The 21,031-nt window shown below is 44.7% G+C and overlaps 1 protein-coding gene across 1 annotated transcript in view; it reads right to left on the minus strand.

Annotated features, from left to right (window-relative positions):
- Positions 1-21,031, minus strand: part of ADGRB1 (adhesion G protein-coupled receptor B1) — a 280,832-nt gene that overhangs the window by 3,724 nt on the left and 256,077 nt on the right. The window contains exons 27-30 of the mRNA XM_070939737.1: positions 19,300-19,339; positions 7,059-7,777; positions 4,282-4,317; positions 3,338-3,442 (exon numbers count right to left, since the gene is read on the minus strand). Of these exons, the coding sequence (XP_070795838.1) occupies positions 3,338-3,442; positions 4,282-4,317; positions 7,059-7,777; positions 19,300-19,339 (900 nt within the window). The remainder of the gene's footprint in view (positions 1-3,337; positions 3,443-4,281; positions 4,318-7,058; positions 7,778-19,299; positions 19,340-21,031) is intronic.

Consider the following 21,031-nt stretch of genomic DNA (forward strand, 5'->3'; position numbering starts at 1 on the left):
CACGTGACTATCGAGATGCTGCAACGGTCATAAGTTCATGAGTCACTTGTTTCAGTGCCGTAACTTTGAATGGTCACTAAACAAAAGGTTGCAAGTCAAGGACTACCTGTCTAAATGTCATAATGAAAGAAATCAGCATGCCAAGTTTGGAAAGTCTACCATGTTGGACAGTGGTGGGATTCAAGTAATTTAACAACTGGTTCTCTGCCCTAATGATTTCTTCCAACAACCAGTTTGCCAAACTGCTCAGAAAGTTAACAACCGGTTAACCCCAATGATGCCCTTGACGTGATGTTCCAGTGCCTGGAGGCCATGCGGATCTGGATGGGGAGGAACAAGCTCAAACTCAACCCCTCCAAGACCGAGTGGCTGTGGTTTCTGGTGTCCCAGTATAGTCAACTGGGTCCATCGTTGACTATTGGGGGCAAGATCTTGGCCCCCTCAGAGAGGGCTTGCAACTTGGATGTTCTCCTGGATGCACGGCTGTCCTTGGAAGAGCATATGACGGCCGTGGCCAGGGGAGCTTTTTATCAGGTTCGCCTGATACACCAGTTGCGTCCCTTTCTGGACCGGGATGCCCTGCGCACAGTCACTCACGGCCTCGTCACGTCCTGTCTGGACTACTGCAATGCTCTCTACATGGGGCTCTCCTTGAAGAACACTCGGAGGCTCCGGCTGGTCCAGAATGCGGCCGCGCGGGTGGTTATGGGGGCGACTCGGCGCTCCCATGTAACACCCCTCCTGCATGAGCTGCACTGGCTCCCGGTGGTCTCCCGGTGTTGGTGACCACCTTTAAAGCACTCCATGGCTTAGGACCGGGGTATATACGAGACCGCCTTCTGCCACCAACAGCCTCTCACCGCCCAATATGCTCCCACAGAGAGGGGCTCCTCAGTGTGCCGTCAGCCAAACAATGTCGACTGGCAACACCCAGGGGAAGAGCTTTCTCTGCGGGGGCACCAGCCCTCTGGAATGAGCTCCCCTTAGAGCTTCGTCTTAGCCCCGACCCGCGTACCTTTTGCCGCGCCCTGAAGACCCTACTGTTCCAGCAAGCCAGATTGGCCTAATACGGATTTTATAAGGGGTGTATGTATGTCTTAATTTTTGAGCCAAATTTTATATATCTGATTTTAATTGGATTTAAATTTTGTAAATCTATGTGTTTTAATATGGCTGTACACCACCCTGAGTCCTTCGGGAGAAGGGCGGTATAGAAGTCTAATAAATAAATAAATAAACTTTCCGAAGTGGTGCGAACCGGCTGAATCCCACTACTGATGTTGGATGTGGGCAAGGCTAGGAAAGATGACCAGTCATTATGGATGGTTGGGGTGGAATGCAATCAAAGGTCCATCAAGGTGAGTGGATGACCAGCTCAGATCTTCTCGCTATGGGATGCCAGTTATAGAAGGAGGGAGGAAGCATTCAAAGAATGTTGGCTTGTGACGGGGAAGGCTTGAATGTTTGTTTCAGGATGTAGCTGACCACATGCAGCGTAACAAGGTTGGAGAGAAGATGCAGCTATGAGGTCCTTGAAGGAGAAACGCAGGCGGTTAAGACTTACGCTGGTGTTAGTTTTATCACTGCCACCTGAGGAAACGCTCCATCTTTTCATGGCCTAAACATATAAGAGAAAATATATGGGTTTTTTTTTTCCCCTCCTCATTTCAACCCAGAGAATGAGTTTGGTATGTGTGGAGATGACAAAAGAAGGTTGATCTTTCAGGAAATGTATTGAAATCAACAGGGGGACGACAGGGGGAAAAAAAACAGTCTTTCTTAAAGTCTGTAGAGATTCTCAGTCATGGTTGTCCCAAAGGTGCTTTTTCAGGAGGCAACTGGAGTTACTTGTTTTTTCTTTGAAGACATTTCGCTTCTCATCCAAGAAGTTTCTTCAGCTCTGAATGGATGGTGGGGAATGGAAGGATTGATATTCCTTGCAGACAGCTGGTCATTTACATCCATTTAGAGCAGTGTTTCTCAACCTTGGTAGCTTGAAGATGGGTGGACTTCAACTCCCAGAAGGTTCTGGGAGTTGAAGTCCACCCATCTTCAAGCTTCCAAGGTTGAGAAACACTGTTTTAGAGGATTTTTGAAGCACTTGGATGTTTATCTGTGTCCTCAGAGTCACCTGAGTAGTGCTAATAGTTCCTGTAGTCTGCAATCCCTCTGGAAATCCATTCATACTCCCACACCCTTGGTGTGGATGCAAATGACCAGCTGTCTGCAAGGGGTATCAATCCTTCCATTTCCCACCATCCATTTAGAGCTGAAGAAGCTCCTTGGATGAGAAGTGAAACGTCTTCAAAAAAAAAAACAAGAAAATCCAGTTACCTCCTGGAAAAGAAGCATCTTTGGGACAAATATGACCCATGTTCACAAATTTCGGCTTCTGACAACAATCTGGAGGGATCTAAGCCACCAATCGAGCACCAGGATTAGAGATCTCCTGGGTGGAGATAATTAAATTCAAGTATAGCAATTTGATTGACATAAGGTTGGCTACACATGACCACATTTCTCTGCCTGTTGCTCTGAAGAGATGAGTGTTGGTCAAATAGCTCTACAACAGGGGAAGTATGGCCCATTTATGACCTGTGGACTTCAGCTCCCAGAATTCCCGAGCCAGCCAGGAATTCTGGAACTTGAAGTCCAGAGGTCATAAAGGAGCCATACTTCTCCATCCCTGCTCTAGAAGTTTATTTAAAGAAAAATGTTTCTGAGAATTCATCCTAGGTCAGGGGTCAGCAACCTTAAACACTCAAAGAGCCACAAAGGTCCTAACAGGAAGCCCCCCCCCGTGGTTCAATTCTGGAGCTGACCGGAAGTCCAGTTCCCCCACCATAGAGTCTCCTCCTAGAGCGGCGTCCTTTTTCCTCTACCTGTCCTAACTGAAAGCCCTATAAATTGTGGAGCTGACCGGTGACAGGGAGCCGCAGAAGAGGGATGAATGAGCCACATGCGGCTCCAGAGTCGCAGGTTGCCGACTCCTGTCCTAGGTGGATGGTTGAGGTTTCCAATATTTAGGGAAGAGGGAAGGTCCTATTTTTATTGTATGATTTTTATCTCCAGCTTTCTGAAACCTGCGGGGGGGGGGGGCAGTTTGAGTAGTGGCACTATCAACGCCGAGAAAGAATCTTGATCTTCTGTAAACATTGGCCAATTTCTCCTTCACTTTGGGAGCTGCAGAGAAACTGCCTCCTCGGTTTCATTTCTACGATTTTAGATAGAGACTTTGAAAAAGGAAAAAGAAAGAAAGGGGGAAAAAAAGAAGAAGGAATAGCTATTTGCACCCAGGTCTGGTAGAGCTCAGAAACTTCCAAGTAGAAAGGCTCACCTTAGTCTCCATTGGTGGAGATTCTTTCTCTTTCTCTGCATGTTGCAACTTCCGGTTCAGGTCCTGGAACATGTCTTGGTGACGTTTTCTTGTGTGCATGATTTTCTACAACAGGACACATCCAGATAAGTTGAGGTTTTGTGAGAAGGAAATAAACATTGTAAACATTTACATATCTATCTATCTATCTATCTATCTATCTATCTATCTATCTATCTATCTATCTATCTATAATCTGTCTGTTTGTCTAACCTATCAGTCCATCCATCCATCCTTTTATCTCTTTCTCTAATCTCTCTCATCTATTTACAGTATCTATCTATCCATCCATCCATCCATCCATCCATCCATCCATCCATCCATCATCCATTCATCCATCCACCCATCCATTTGTCTATCCATCCATCCGTCCATCCATCCCTTTCTCTCTCATCTCTTTCTCTATCTCACTTTCTCCATCCATCCATCCATCCATCCATCCATCCATCCATCCATCCACCATCCACCCATCCCTTTCTTTCTCATCTCTCTCTTTATCCATCCATCCATCCATCCACCATCCATCCATCCATTATCCATCCATCCATCCTTCATCCATCCATCCCTTTCTCTCTCATCTCTCTCTATCTCTCTCTTTATCCATCCATCCATCCATTCATCCATCCATCCATCAACTCTCTCTCTCTCTCCCTCCCTCCCTCTCTCTCTCTCTTCTCCAGCCTTTATATATAAATATTTTTATAAACAAGTCAAGGCAGTGAATATTTCAGCGGCCAAATAGCATCACAAGGAATCCTTTCCCTGATCTCTCCTTTTCTGGTTTCATTTTTTAAAAAATTATTTATCGAGGACTTGAGTAGAAAATCTGTTCCTCACGAAAGATAGTCCTCAACTTATGACCACAACAAATGTTTTTATCATGGAAGCAAACCCCAAATACTCACCTCAAAATCTAGTTCTGCATATCGGGATTTCCGCCTCTGAAAATGAAAGGAAGAGGAAGAACTATGATTAACTCTTGACAAGAGATGAAGTACACCAGTGGCGGGATTCAAATAATTTAACAACCGGTTGTTTGGCTGCCTGCCACAAAGAAAAGGGGGTCAGCTTCTTTTCCAAAGCCCCAGAAGGCAAGAGAAGAAACAGTAGATGAAAAAGTAATCAAGATGAGAAGCAACCTGGAATTAAGGAGAAACTTCCTAACAGTGAGAACAATTAGAACAGCTTGACCTTCAGAAGTTATGGGTGCTTCATCACTGGAGGTTTTTAAAAAGAGACTGGACAGCCCCTTGGCTAAAATGGTATAGGGTCTCCTGCTTGATCAGGGGCTGGACTAGAAGACCTCCAAGGCCCCTTCCAACTCTATTCTGATTCACTCTCTCTCTCTCTTGGCTAGACTAGAGAAAAGAAGGACTAGGGGGGACATGATAGCAGTCTTCCAATATCTGAGGGGCTCCTACAAAGATGACGGGGTCAACTATTCTCCAAAAGCATCTGAAGGCAGGACAAGAAACAATGGATGGAAACTAACCAAGGAGAGAAGCAACCTAGAACTAAGGAGAAATTTCCTAATGGGGAGAGCATAAACCAACAGAATAGCTTGCCTCCAGAAGTTGTGCTCAAGAGACTGGACAACCATTTGTCTGAAATGGTATAGGGGGTCTCCTGCCTGAAAAGGGGGGTTGGACTAGACTAGAGGTCACCAACCTTTCAGACCTCAGGGACCACTAAATTCATAATTTTAAATCCCGCAGATCACTAATATGATCTGCCTAATGACCGGCTGAGTGGATGTGGCTAGGTGGTCATGTGACTGGATAGGTGGTGGTCAACTCGATGTCACTCACGTTGAGGGGCGCCTCACTGGCCTCTACTCGCCCCTCCCCTCCCAGCCCCTCCTTGGCTGCCCGCCTGGGCTCCTTAGGGCCCCAACAGGAAGCAATTGTTGGAGCTAAGCAGCCACCATGAGAACGAGTTGGCAAAACAGCTGGTTCAGTTCAAATTGGATCTGAAGGAGGCTCAGCAGAAGCACCACACTGAGGACTACGAGCATAGGCTTTCCAAGCAGAGGGAGGACCTGCGGGAGTGCAAGGCCAGATACCAGCGCCAAGAGGCTTAGCGGGCTGAGATGGTCAGCCAGTTCCAGGCCATGATGTCGTCCCACTGGAACGAGGCCCGCTGGCTCTTTGCCACCAGCAGCCCTTCCCTCCAGCCTTTGCCCAAAGCCCCACACCAGGAAGCTGAAGCATAATTTCTGCCCCCTACGACCCGCACAAAAAGACCCCGAATGGGGAGACTCTCTGCAGCAAACACAAGTGTTCATTGCACGTATCTGGCCCAGGGGCCGTAGTTTGAGGACCCCTGATTTAGTGCAAAATAAACAATGCAAATAATTTTTCTGTGGACCACCAAAATTTTCTCATGGACCACCAGTGGTCCATGGACCACCAGTTGGTGACCGCTGGACTAGACGACTCTATTATTCTATATTCTATGTTCAATGTTTCTCTACTGAGCTTCTATTGTAGGAGAGATGGAAGGGAGAATACAATTGATCTGATCTGATCTCCTAAAGTAAGGGATCCAACCTTGGCAAGTTTAAGACTTGTGGGCTTCAACTCCCAGAATTCCTCCCTCTCAAAACGACAGAAGCAAATGGTACTCAAAACTGGAGAGACTCAGCTGACTTCTAACCAGGTTTCCATAAGAAACATTTCTTCTATTATGACTCTCCATATTTCTCTCCCGGAAACACCCCAATTCCTGCATCATTGGTCCAACATGATGATGAGGTTCTGGAGCTGAGATTTACATCCAGCTGGGACTCATAGAAGGAGGCTCAATGGAGATGATAGCAGAAAGATGCTACCCAGGTCCTTCTCGTCCTTTGAAGGACAATTAGGAGAGATAAGTGGGGAAATTAGTAAATGTAAAATACTTTGTAAGCACATTCCATGCATAGCAAATGATTGTCATTAATGAAGGGCATTAATTAACGAAATCATTTTAGGAGTGCCATCACAGCCCAACACTCTTTGAGATCACACTGCTGGAATTCATTGACAAAAATGTCCGGTCTAAACTTATCTTTTAAAACTTGAGCAGGGGATTGAACTAGAAAACCTCCAAGATCCTGGAGCCTGGATAGCTCAACAGACAGAGCTCTGTAATTTAACACCAGCTGTCTGCAATTACTGCAGGTTCGAATCTCTCCAAGGCTCAAGGTTGACTCAACCTTCCATCCTTTCTAAGGTAGGTAAATTGAGGACCCAGTTTGTGGGGGCAATAAGCTGACTTTGTATAAATATACAAAAGGATGAAGGTTATTGCTTAATGCATTGTAAGCCGCCCTGAGTCTCCGGAGAAGGGCGGCATATAAAAATAAATAAATAAATAAAAAAAAGATCCCTTCCAATTTTGTTATTCCGCTATTCAGTTATTCTATAAAACAGCCATAATGGCTGGAGGGAATTCTGGGAGTTGAAGTCCACAAGTCTTAAAGTTGCCAAGTTTGGAGACCCCCTTCTCCTAAAACAAACACTGAAATGTCTACCACTTGGAATCTGGGCTCAAAATAAGATTGCACCTCGCTATTTTAAGAGATCTGTCCTATTCTGAGTAGCTATGCTTTAAAAAAAAAATAGTTTCAGTTAGCAAGAATGGGATTTAAGGACTTCTCCAACCCAAGTATGGAGAAGGCCACCAACTCTCAGCCACTTACTTCTAGGGAGCTCATGGAGAGGGTGGCGACTGTCTCATTCTTGGTCATGATTCCAGTATTACTGGTCTTGAGCGTGTCACACAAGCTGTTGGGCATCTGTGAGTCCGTGGATTTACTGACCAACGGGGGAGACAACGGTTGCTGCTGCATCATTGAAGAAGCTTGTCCTTCCCCACAGCTGATCCCTGCAGGCTCTCTTGGGGGGCTCTTGACCACAAAGCCCGGATCTGTGGCCATGCTGAGGTGGATGAGTCTCGTCTGGGGCATCTGGTCAATGTTGATGCTGTACTTGGTGTCATCCTTGGGCGGTGGTGGAGGTGGAGGCGGTGGTGGTGGTGGAGGCGGCTTGGGCCTCAAGGTGGAGGTGCTGGTGGGCAGAATGACGTAGCTGGTGTCCCTGGTTTGATCCTGTGCCCGCGAGAGCTCTGAATCCAGCTTTTTGAAGATATCTCCATCGCAGATGTAGATGGATTTCGGAGGTTGGCTTTTGTCCTTCTTCAAAGTCAAGGTGTGGTTGTTGAAGTCATTGAGGTTGATGGCACCCAGGTAGTGTGGGGAGCTCTGGAGATGCATCTTGGAGACGTTGGCTGGAAGACTGTTGAAGTTGGAGGACCCTTTCTGGTGGTTGAGCTTCAGCTTCTCCTCGTCCTGCAGGGATGGGCGCTTCAGAGTCCCTGTGATGGTCATGGTACGACATGTACTGATGTCCTTGTTGAGCACTAACAAATCAGGAGGAAAGAGATGGAATTTCAGAAGGTACTACGGAAACCATGATGTCATACAAACACATGTCCCCCCCTTCATTGTCCAAAACACAGGTTTACTACTATAGGTAGTCCTCAATTTACAACCACAATTGAGTCGAACCTTTCTGCTCCTGAGCGAGGCAGCGGCTGAGTGAGTTCTGCCCCCTTTTACGACCTTTCTTGCCATAGTCGTTAAGTGAACCACTGCAGCTGTTAGTTTAGGAAAACGGCTGTTAAGTGAATCTGGCTTCCCCGTTGACATTCCATGTCAGAAGGTCGCCAAAGGGGATCATGGCAACCGTCATAAATATAAGTCAGTTGCCCAGCATCTGAATTTTGATCACGTGACCATGGAGACGCTGCAACGGTCGTTAAGTGTGAAAAACGGTCATAAATCACTTTTTTTTCAGTTTTGTTGTAACTCCGATCAGTCACTAAACGAAAGGTTGTACGTCGAAAACTACCTGTATTTCCTAATTACTTTATTGTTCACCCACTGCCCCAAATAGGAAGGAACATACTCACCCCTTGCCCACCCACACCCTCCAATCATGGATTGACATTAAATTTGACTTTCCACAGTTTATATTTACATCATCCGTCTGATAAACTCATAAGCTTCGTTTCCCTCGCCATGCACAGGTGTACATCTGAACTAGACTGTGTTGTTTCTCTGGGACATATAATACATGTGGGTAGGTGCATAATTCTGCATATATTTATTCTGTCGTGTTTATGTAGTGTATATTGGAGGTGGTGACCCTTTGAGAGCTGGATGCAACGAAATTTCACTTTAATGTATGCCAAATACACATTCAAAGTGACAATAAAGTTTTTCTTCTCTTCTCTTCTCTTCTCTTCTCTTCTCTTCTCTTCTCTTCTCTTCTCTTCTCTTCTCTTCTCCTCTTCTCTTCTCTTCTCTTCTCTTCTCTATTTTTCTTCTCTTCTCTTCTCTTCTTTTCTATTCTATATTTCTATTCTATTCTATTCTATTCTATTCTATTCTATTCTATTCTATTCTATTCTATTCTATTCTATTCTATTCTATTCTATTCTATTCTATATTTCTCTTCTCTTCTCTATTCTCTTCTATATTTCTATTCTATTCTATTCTTTTTTAAAAAAAAATTTAATTTGTATGCCGCCCTTCTCCGGAGACTCAGGGTGGCTTACAATGCGTTAAGCAATAGCCTTCATACTTTTTGTATATTTATACAAAGTCAGCTTATTGCCCCCACAAACTGGGTCCTCAATTTACCTACCTAAGGATGGAAGGCTGAGTCAACCTGGAGCCTGGCGGGATTTGATCTTACTTTAATTGCAGACAGCTGGTGTTAAATTACAGAGCTCTGTCTGTTGAGCTATCCAGGCTCTATTCTATTCTATTCTATTCTATACTATTCTATATTTCTCCTCTCCTCTCCTCTCCTCTCCTCTCGTCTATTTCTATCCTATATTTCTCTTCTCTTCTATTTTCTCTTCTCTTCTCTTCTGTCTGGTTTTTAATGCACCCACCATCATAAATTTATTCCAAATGGATCTCAGATTCCCTCAACCATCCATGTAAAATTGCAGATGCAAATAAATTAAAAACGCCAACATGCCCACAACATAATATATGATATGTTCTCCAGGGAGACCGTAGTGCAATCTGCAGTTTGATTGCTGATGGGTACGTTGTACTTCCGAGGGTATAACTAATGTTTGATTCTATTCGGTTTGATTTCTTTTGGGCAAAGTAGCTGAGGAGCAGCTGGTGACACCCCCTCCCCTTAGATAAATGGCTTAGATCGGACACGACAATTCAACGGAATACACAGCATTTTGCACGGTGTCTGTTCAAAGGGCCCAAATGCTAAAGGTGCGTGCAAATACAACAGTTCCTTTCCTCCACATCATTTCACACAGCCCTGGGAATGGACGTGAATTTGAAAGGGGATTTACCTCCCCATTTTTAAACTAGTTGGTAAGAGGCTTTTTTGATACAAAGCAGGAAGGTTTGGCTCTTTAGCAAACCAAGATGATTAGGGGATTGGAGTCTAAAACATATAAAGAACGGTTACAGGAATTGGGCCTGGCTAGTCTAGTGAAAAGAAGGACCAGGGGAGACAGGATAGCAGTCTTCCAATATTTGAGGGGCTGCCACAGAGAGGAGGAAGGGGGTCAAGCTATTTTCCAAAGCCCCTGGATGCCAGACAAGGAATAATGGATGGAAACTGAACAAGGAGAGATTCAACCTAGAAATAAGGAGGAATTTTCTGACAGTGAGAACATTCAACCCATGGAACAGAAGTTGCCTTCAGAAGTCGTGGGAGCTTCGTCGCTTGAGACTTTCAAGAAGGGACTGGACTGCCATCTGTCAGAAATGGTGTAGAGTCTCCTGGTTGGGCAGAGGGTTGGACTAGATGACCTCCAAGGTCCCTTCCCACTCTGTTAATCTGTACTTTAGTTTTTTTGGAGAATATATGCACGTTCAAAGAACATACTTGGAAAGTTCACAAATCTATGGAACCTGTTGGAATCAAGACCGTCCGAAATCCAGGAATACAGGTAGTTCTTGAGTTATGACCACAATGGAGCCCAAAATGTAGGTTGCTAAGTGAAACATTGGTTAAGCGAGTCAATTTATGACTTTTCTTGCTGCAATTGTTAAGGCCTCTTTCCTCTGTTTTAGGACCTCTTTCCAGAGCACGATATACCTTAGTCTCTTGAGATTGAAGGATGCCAATGCCAACGTTAAGGCAATTCCTGTGTTTGTTCCATTAGCAACATGGTTGTTAAGCGAGTCTGGATTTTCCCCGTTGAGTCTGCTTGTCAGAAGTTCACAAAAGGGGATCATGCAACAGTCATAAGTACATGCCAGCTGCCAAGCATATGGATTTTGATCAAGTGACAGTGAGGAGACTGCAATGGTCATAAGTGTGAACCATGGTCGTAACTCACTTTTTTTCAGAGCCATTTGAAATTTGAACGGTCACTAAACTGTTGTAAGTCAAGGACTACTTGCATTATACAGTTGAATGCTGCATTCAAAGAAGAAAAAGGGTTCTGCATATCTCAAATAGAGATAGTCCCCATTTTGCCATCATCCGTTTACTGACCATTTGACGTTACAATGGCACAGAAAAAAAAAATGATCTAACCAGCTTTTCACACTTATGACCGTTGCAGGATCCCCAGGATCAAAATTCGGACCCTTGGCAATTGATTCATACTTATGACAGTTGCAGTGTCCGGGATCAAGGATTCACCATTTCTGACCTTCCAAGCCGGATTCTGACGAGCCAAGTCGATGGGGGAAGCCAGATTCGCTTAACGACCACATGAGTCACTAAACAACAGCAGTCATTTTCTTGACCGCTGTGGCGTAAAACGTCATAAAACGGGGCAAAACTCACTCAAAATAGCTTAGCAGTGTGAATTTGGGGTTCAGTTGTGGTTATAAATCAAGGACTGCCTATATTCTGAGCTAAAAGGGAATCTATATTTTCCTCCACTTTTTACATGATTCGTTTTTGAAAAGGGGTTGGGTGACATGATAGCTGGTTGACGGCCTGCTATGTATTAAGGTTGAACTCTGGCACTAGCTTTGACGAGCAATAAATTGCCTGGACAGCTCACAGACAGAGCACTGTAATTTAACACCAGCTGCCTGCAATTACTGCAAGTTCAAATCTCGCCAGGCTCAAGGTTGACTCAGCCTTCCATCCTTTCTAAGGTAGGTAAATTGAGGACCCAGTTTGTGGGGGCAATAAGCTGACTTTGTATAAATATACAAAAATATGAAGGCTATTGCTTAACGCCTTGTAAGCCGCCCTGAGTCTCCGGAGAAGGGCGGCATATAAATCAAATTTTAAAAAAATAAAATTGATGGATTAAGCTGGAATTAGAATTGTTGGCGTTCCTGTTTCATTGCAAGTTGGATTTATGGATGGCCTCCTCTTCCAAGAACTCAACAGAGCTTCCATAACAACAGAATAATAGAGTTGGAAGGGACCTTGGAAGTCTTCTAGTCCAACCCCCTGCTCAAGCAGGAGACCTTATACTCTTTCAGAAAATTGATTATCCAATCACTTCTTAAAAACTTCCAGTGTTGGAGAATTCACAACTTCTGGAGGAAAGTGATTCCGCTGATTAATTGTCCTCACTGTCAGGAAATTCCTCCTTAATTCTAAGTTGCTTCTCTCCTTGATTAGTTTCCACCCATTGCCTCTTGTCCTGCCCTCAGGGGCTTTGGAGAATAGCTTGACCCCCTCCTCTTCTTTGTGGCAGCCCCTCAGATATTGGAGCACTCCTATCATGTCACCCCTAGTCCTTCTTTTCATTAAACTAGACATACCCAATTCCTGCAGTCATTCTTTATATCTTTTAGGCTCCAGTTCCCTAATTGCCTTTGTTGCTCTTCTCTGCACTCTTTCTAGAGTCTCCACATCTTATTTATTTGTTTGTTTGTTTGTTTGTTTGTTTGTTTGTTTGTTTATTTATTTATTATTCGTATTTCTTTGCCACCCACTCGCCGAGGACTCTGGGCGGCTTACGCCAAAGACAGTATACTAAATAGCATATTGCCCCCAACAATCTGGGTCCTCATTTTACCCACCTCGGAAGGATGGAAGGCTGAGTCAACCTTGAGCCGGTGAGATTTGATCCACTGATCTGCTGAACTAGCAGTCAGCTGAAGTAGCTGCAGTACTGCACTCTAACCACTGCGCCACCTCAGCTCTTATATCATGGCAATGAGAACTGGATGAAATGTTCCAAGTGTGGTCTTACCAAGGCATTATAAACTAGGTAACATAATCAGTGCTAGAAGAGAGGGGAGGAGGAGGAGGAGGAGGAGGAGGAGGAGGAGGAGGAGGGGGGGGGAGGAGGAGGTGGAAGGGGAAGAATTGTGGTGCCCTTGATGCTCTCTGAGCTTGGCTGCTTTCTTGCAGATGTTTCAATACCAAACTATGTAACATTATCAGTGACAGAAGGGAGGGGGGTTTGATAATAAAACTTCTGCAAGCAAACAACCAAGCTCAGAGAGAACCAGGGATGTTAGATATTGACAAGGAAGTTTTCCCTCTGGTCCACTGTTTGGGCGGGAAGAATGCTAAAATGTGATTGGCTGAGCTCCCAGACAGCCCTCTATATAAAGGCTGGCTGTTAGAGGGACTGGCTGCTGGATTGGAAATAGTTGCTGAATAGAGCTGTTGTCTGAAGCCTGTCTCCAGTCTCTTCAATCCACCTATTTTACAATCTTTTTCCTCCTCCTCCTCCTCCTCCTCCTCCTCCTCCTCCTCCTCCTCCTCCTCCTCCTCCTCCTCCTCCTCCTCCTCCTCCTCCTCCTCCTCCTCCTTTCAAACCCCACTCCCTTCTTGCACTGATGTTGTTACCTAGTTGGGTAAGGAAATGTCTTCCAGAATCCAAGCTCAGAGAGCACCAAGGAGCCTGTCATTTCAACTCTGAGCTACAAATAATCTCTTCTCTTGATTACTGTGCAGAAGCTGATTTTTTTCCCCCTCCAAACTTGCAGGTTCCCCCCAAAAAATAGGGAAAAAAAGATAGTGTATGCACACTACATCTTGATATAAATCTAATGGCTGAATGCATTCAAAGACACAGTTCCTCTTGGCTGCTTCCTGCTACTCGGACCCCAAGAAATTCCCGACGGTTTGAATTCCAGCACAAATTGAGTGCCCAATAGACAAAGGGATTAAGAGAAGGGAAGGAGGAAGGAAGGAAGGGTAGAAACACTTAAAGGGCATGCATGGATGAGAGAGATAAAACGGAAAGAAGACCAAACATAATCAGAGAGGCAGAGAAAACCAATTTCATGCATCGCTTTTTAAATCTTATGTCCCGATTTGTATGCAACAAATTGCACAGCGCTTTGCTCGTAGGGAGGAGGAACTCGGATTGGTGTTGACCACTTTCTTGGCAACGAAGATAATATCTGGAGGCAAACAAGGATTTGCCATCCCTCATCGTGCAAGACCACATTGGAGAAAGGCACGGCGAGAAGCTTAGGATTTAGAAACAGGCAGGAGATATAGAAAATGTAGAGAGAAACAGAGAAAAGAAAAGCAGGAAGGGATATATTACAGGACCATAAATAGCCGTCATTCCATGGCTTAATGCAGAGGTCCCCAAACTTGGCAGCTTTAAGACTTGTGGACTTCAACTCCCAGAATTCTCCAGCCAGCTGGCTGGAGAATTCTGGGAGTTGAAGTCCACAAGTCTTAAAGCTGCCATGTTTGAAGACCACTGGCGTAAAGAGATCCCAGTTTGAAAGATTGGATTTTGGAGGATTGGACAAAGCTGGTGTGGGGGCTTTATTATTATTTTTTTCTAGAAAGAGGAGGGAGGTGGATTTAAAAGAGCAATTGATTCCAGGTAGTCCTCAACTACCAGAGCCCTGGTAGCGCAGCAGACTAAAGCACTGTTATTAACATCTGCTGCCTGCAATTACTGCAAGTTCGAATCTTGCCAGGCTCAAGGTTGACTCAGCCTTCCATCCTTTCTAAGGTAGGTGAAATGAGGACCCAGATTGTGGGGGGCAATAAGCTGACTTTGTATAAATATACAAAAGGATGAAGGCTATTGCTTAGCGCACTGTAAGCCGCCCTGAGTCTTCGGAGAAGGGCGGCATATAAATCAAATAAAAATAATAATAATAATAAAAAAACTTACAAACAGTTCGTTGAGTGACCACTCAAAATTACCACGGCACTGAGAAATGTGACTTGTGGCCATTTTTCACACAACCATTGCAAGCATTTCCGTGGTCGCATGAACAAAATTCAGACATGTGGCAACCTGGCTCAGATTTATGATGGTCCCCCAGGTGTCACAAGATTCCCTTTGGTAACCTTCTTACAAACAAAGTCAATGGGGAAGCCAGATTCCTTTAATAACTATGGGGAAGGCCTGAATGAGGGCTCTGCATCGGAGGCAGAGATGGGGCCAGGGCCATCTGGGAGCGATGCATGGACTCTGGAGCCTCCAAAGTCAGACAGCAGAGAGGCAGAGGAACAGGAGGAGCCTGTTCCTAGTGCACAAATGCGCAGAGCTGCCAGAAGGCAAGAGCAGCTAAAGCAAAAAGGACAACTCGGGAGTAAGGTCAGGAGATGATTGGCCCCTCCCAGAAGGCTTAAAAGAGCAGCAACGGCTCTTGGGCTCTTTGTAGAAAAGCAACATTGCTACATTTGTTTTGAGTCAGCATCCCTTGTTTCTGAACTTTGTGGGGCTTTGCCAAGAAAGGCCTTTGGCAGGGTGCCAAAGAAGATAAAGGTTTGTGATAAGCCCGCAGGACTTTTTCTGAAGGACTTGTTTGGAATTAATTTGGACTAAGCTGGGAATGAAGTAATTCCCAGCTGTTACAATAAAATAGGTTTGTTTAAGACTAAGTGTGTCTTTTATGCCTAAGTGAGTCTAGGTCACAACACCTTCTAGGAAAAGATGTAGCAGCTGAGGGGGAAGCAGAAGACACAAAGGTTCAAGCAGTATGTCGTGCAGTCCACCTTGGCTGTTCTTTCCCATGTCTCCCCTTTCGTGAAGTAAGAGGACTTCTCGATATCTTTCAATGACATCTTCCAAACTTCTCTATTGTTGCAAATGATGATTGAAACCATGATGTCCCTTCTTTCCAAAAGGCAACTGGAGATTCTTGGCTTTTTTTTTCTTTGAAAACATTTCGCTTCTCATCCAAGATCTTCTTCAGAACGGAAGAAGTTTCTTGGATGAGAAGCAAAACATTTTCAAAAGGAAAGAAAATGAAGCAACTCCAGTTGCCTTTTGGAAAAGAAGCTTGGGGGCAACCATGACTTCTATAGTCATGGTAGTCCTTATTGACTAGGGAAACGGTCCTCACTGCATCTTAATTTGAATTAACCCAATCATAAGTGAACCAGGGTTGGCTTGCACTCTATGCTCCATCACAAAATCACCCTTAAACACATTTTGCCAATGAAGGTTGCTGGTTGGACAGGCGAGATAAATGCAAGCTTGATTTTAACAAGAGAGAAACATTCTAGATATGACAGCAAAGGGAAGAATTTGTTATATTGTTTTTCCCTGATCATCTTAAATTTCATTTAAGACTTACAGGCATCTTAAATTTCATTTCAGATATAACATATGCTGGAAGGGGGCACCCAACACGTTCCATAACGCAAATCACAACATAAGAATGATTGAGTCTGTCATCTGCACTTCTAAAACTGTCTGGTTTGGTACAGCAACCAAACAGGGCAGGAACAGACTTCAACGGATAGTTAGGACTGCAGAAAAAAACCAGTGCAACCAGTCTGCCTTCCATTGAGGACCTGTATATTGCAGGGGTCAGACAGAGAGCTGAGAAGATATCTGTAGACCCCTCACTTCCTGGATATATACTGTTTCAACTGCTCCCCTCAAGATGGCGCTGTAGGGCGTCGTATATAAAAACTACTAGACACAGGGACAGTTTTTTCCCTCCTGCTCTCACTCTGCTGAAGACCTACCGTATTTTTCAGAGTATAAGACGCACCTTAGTTTTTGGGGAGGAAAATGCCTCTGAAATAGCTTCAGAATAAAAGCCTCTGAAGCTCTGTTTGGGGACTTCTTTTCTGAAGCTTCGTTTCTGATGCTTTTTTCAGCCTCTGAAACCTCCGTTTAAGAAGATGGGAGGAGCTACGTTCAGAGTATAAGACGCACCCAGATTTTCACCCTCTTTTTTGGGGGGGAGAAGGTGGGTCTTATAGTCTGAAAAATACGGTAGTTCTCTCAGTCCTGCCTAAAGGCTATGTAGTGTATTATTACTGTAGTATCATTTTTCCTTCCTATCTTCTTTACTTCTCCTCATATTGGTATTATGATGATAATGATGATTTTTTTTAAAAAAATATTTATATGCCGCCCTTCTCCGGAGACTCAGGGTGGCTTACAAGGCATTAAGCAATAGCTTTCACACTTTTGTATATTTTATACAAAGTCAGCTTATTGCCCCCACAAACTGGGTCCCCATTTTACCTATCTTAGAAAGGATGGAAGGCTGAGTCAACCTTGAGCCTGGTGAGATTTGAACTCGCAGTAATTGCAGGCAGCTGGAAGCTGGAAGCTAAATACTACCTTTAACAGTAGCATTAGTCTGCTGCGCCACTCAGGCTCCTGATTATCAATATTCTGTTGCTTTGCATATACACTAGGAGCTTCTACACTAGAGACAAATTCCTTGGGTGTTTAATCACACTTGGTCAAATAAAGCATTCAATTCAATTCAGTTCCTTACAACTGCCCACAAAGTGAGATATTATTGGAAAAGTCATAACCAGACATTAAGATGGCTACCTCTGCTTGGTCTAATCCATGCTCCTGTCAAACGTTGTACCTCTTTGGTAAACATCTTCAAAGAAAGGCCCAATAAAATTCATGGTGGGATTTAGCTGTCTCAGAAACCAATTTTTTGCAACCTTGAGTGGTTACACCTTCCAAGGTGGAGATATTTGAATGATGTCATTGTTAAATTGGGAGAGCTCCAACAAAATAGCAGAAGAGACCTTGGAGTTCTTCTAGTCCAACCCTCTTCTCAAGCAGAAGACCTTAAATCATTTCAGACAAATTGGTTGTCCAATCTCTTCTTAAAAACCTCCCGTGATGGAGCACTCACCCCTTCTGGAGGCAAGCCAATCCACTGATTAATTGTTCTATCACAAAATTTCTCCCTAGTTCTATGTTGCATCTCTCCTTTATTAATTTCCATCCATTGTTTCTTGCCTTGCCTTCAGGTGCTTTGGAGAATAACTTGACACACTCCCCCCCTTTTCTTTGTGGTAGCCTCTGAGATAATAAAAGACAGCTATCACATCACCCCTAATCCTTCTTTTTTGTTAGATTAAGCATACCCAATTCCTGCAACTGTTCTTCATAGCTCCAGTTCTCTCTTTAGAAGAAAGACCTAATTTAAATGTGATGATCTTAATAAAGCTAAGTAAGGTCAGATCTGCTTAGAATTTTAACGGGAGAAAATTAAGAAGAAGAAAGTAGCAAAACATTTCCTCAAGAAAAGTTATGACTGATGACATGTTTTCATACAAGGTAAGCTGGACTCAACTTTACCTTTTTCTACCTTTGAAGACCTTCCTAATCTTAATGGAAAGACAAAAACAGAATAACAGAGCTGGAAGGGACCTTTGAGGTCTTCTAGTCCAACCCCCTGCTTAAGCAGGAAACCCTACACTACTTCAGACAAATGGTTATCCAATCTCTTCTTAAAAACTTCCAGTGTTATAGCATCCACAACTTCTGGAGGCAAGTTGTTCCACTGATTAATTATTCTCACTGTCAGGAAATTCCTCCATAGTTCCAGGTTGCTTCTCTCCTTGATTAGTTCCCACCCATTGCTTCTTGTCCTGCCCTCAGGTGCTTTGGAGAATAGGCTGACCCCCTCCTTCTTTTGTGGCAGCCCCTCAAGTATTGGAGTACTGCTATCATGTCATCCCTAATCCTTCTTTTCACTAGACTAGTCAAGACAGAAGGGCAGCCTTCAGGAAACAGGAGGACATCAAAGGTCTCCAGGAAGTTGGACCAATAAGGGACAGCTCAAGTATGCAGACTCACAAGCAATACAATTTCACACAATCAGGGCGGAATGGGGCAACTTGCTACAGCGAACTTGCTGTGGCTAACTCATCACAGGACAATTCACCACGGCCAATGTGTTGCTGAACAACTCATTGCGGGACAATTTGACAATTCAATTTAATTATTTAAAATACCCTGTTTGGGGGAAACGGGTTAGGGTTAGGGTTAGGGTTAGGGTTAGGGTTAGGGTTAGGGTTAGGGTTAGAGTTAGAGTTAGGGTTGGGTTAGGGGTAGGGGTAGGGGTAGGGTTGGGGTTGGGGTTGGGGTATGGGTATGGGTATGGGTAGGGGTAGGGGTAGGGTTAGGGGTGGGGTAGGGGTAGGGGTAGGGGTAGAGTAGGGCTGGGTTAGGGTTAGGGTTAGGGTAGGGATATGGGTATGGGTAGGGGTAGAGTTAGGGGTTGGGTTAGGTTTAGGGTTGGGTTAGGGGTAGGGGTAGGGGTAGGGGTAGGGTTAAGACATCCCCTGATAATAAGCCCAATCAAGCTTTTGAGCACATGGCAATAAGGCCAAGCACTTATTTCAGGGTTCAAAAAAAATATAAGACAGGGTCTTATTTTCGGGGAAACATGGTACATACTGTAAAAAAGATTTTAAGTATTGTCAATTCACATTTCATTCTGTCCCTCTTTTTGCATCCTTCGTTGAATGATTCTCTACCACTGTTTCTTTGATATTCCTGTAAGTCTTGTCTCATGGTGAGTTGGCCATGGCGAATCATCCCTCAATGAGTTGGCCATGGCAAGTTGACCATGGTGAGTTGGGCGCGGCGAACTGTCATAGACCCCAATCAGGAAGCGAGGGAGAAAGGTGAATTAAAAAACACAAACAAACATCAAATTCAATTCCCAAACCAGGACAAGGTTGATGTCTCACCTGTTATGTGCTCACCTGATCTACAAGCCATGTCCACGTCTTTCTCAAAATCAGTCTGGAAGACAGAGAAAGCAAAGGGAAAGAGTGATCAGCAACAGGGAAAGGAGAAGGGACCTACAAGGTCGAAAAGGTCAAGATTTGGAAATTCCAGCTTTTTAACCTGACTGAAAAGCAAAGGGCAGCTATAACCAATCTTCTGGTCATCCAAGAGAGTTGTTTGGAGCTGAGACGTCAAATAGAGAACTATGCAATAAAGGAGAGTATAATATTTGTAGCTCAGGGTTGAACCAGTGCCCAAAGGTCCTTGGTGCTCTCTGAGCTTAGTAGTTTTCTGGCAGATGTTTCATGACCCAACTCAGTAATATCATCAATGCTAGACTAGCAACATCTTCTAGCACTGATGATGTTTCCTAGTTGGGTCATGAAACATCTTCAAGAAAACAATCAAGCTCAGAGCAACAAGCACACCGTAGTCCTTCTCTCCGCAAACCCCTCTCCCTTCTAGCACTGATGATATTACCTAGTTGGGTCATATACTGTCTGCAAGAAAACAATCAAGCTCAGAGCAGTGAGCTCTGCACAGTCCTCCTCCTCTTCCTCCTCCTCTCCACAAACTTTACTCCCTTCTAGCATTAATGAAGTTACTGTACTTTTTGGAATATAAGATGCACTCCCCCCCCCAAAAAAGTGAGTGGAAATGACTGTGTGTCTTATACAGTGAATGTCGCTGAAGCCCCACCCACCCACCGGCCCCCACCCTTCGGCCTCTGTCTCCCAGCAATTTACCTCCTTGCAGCAAACAGCATGGTCAGCTTCAGCACAGCCTGATTTAGAACGAGCAGCTGATTGGTGGTTGGATCGGCCTCCCAGAATACCACCTATCAGCTGTTCCAGGCTGCAGAAATTGCTGCTGCCCATCGGCGCCGGCACCGCTGTCACCCGCGTGCCCCATTTTCAGCCTCCGTGTGCCCCATTTTTGGGCTCCACGTGTCCCATTTTCGGCCCATTCCAGGTGGCATGGATCGCCGCTGCCTAACCCCACCATCTGGAACGGGCTGAAAATGGGACACGCAGAGCCCAAAAATGGGGCACGCGGAGGCCGAAAACGGGAGGCCAAAAATGGGGTGCGTGGAGGCAGCAATAGGTGACAGTGGCGATGGGTGGCAGTGATCCCCGCAGCTTGGAACAATTAATAGGAGGTATTCTGGGAGGTAGCTCCAACCGCCAATCAGCTGCTCGTGCTAAATCAGGCTATGCTGAAATTGACCATGCTGTTTGCTGTTTGCTGCAAGGAGGCAAATTGCTGGGAGGCAGAGGCAGATTTTTTTTCCTCCCCAAAAGCTAGGTGCATCTTATACTTTGAAGAATTTTATAGTCTGGAAAATACGGTATTTAATTTGGGTAATGCAAGAAAACAACCAAGGTCAGAGAGCAGCAAGCACCCCATAGTTCTCCCACTCCTCCTCCTCCCCCTCCTCCTCCTCCTCCTCCTCCTCCTCCTCCTCCTCCTCCTCCTCCTCCTCCTCCTGCTCTCCACAGACCCCACTCCCTTTTAGCACTGATGAAGTCATCTAATTTGGGTAGTGAAAGGTCTGCAAGAAAACAATTAAGCTCAGAGAGCACCAAGGACCTTTCCAGACAGCTGTGCTAAAACCTCTTCATTTTTTGTCTGGTTTCTTTTCTGGCTGGCTGGTGAAACCAGTCCCACAAATACTTATGGGACAGGTGTGCGAGAGTGGAAGAAAGG

This window comes from Pituophis catenifer, unplaced genomic scaffold (assembly GCF_029215685.1).
Source record: "Pituophis catenifer annectens isolate HBS135680 unplaced genomic scaffold, rPitCat1.0.hap2 SCAF_3, whole genome shotgun sequence".
Classification (NCBI taxonomy): Eukaryota; Metazoa; Chordata; class Lepidosauria; order Squamata; family Colubridae; genus Pituophis; species Pituophis catenifer.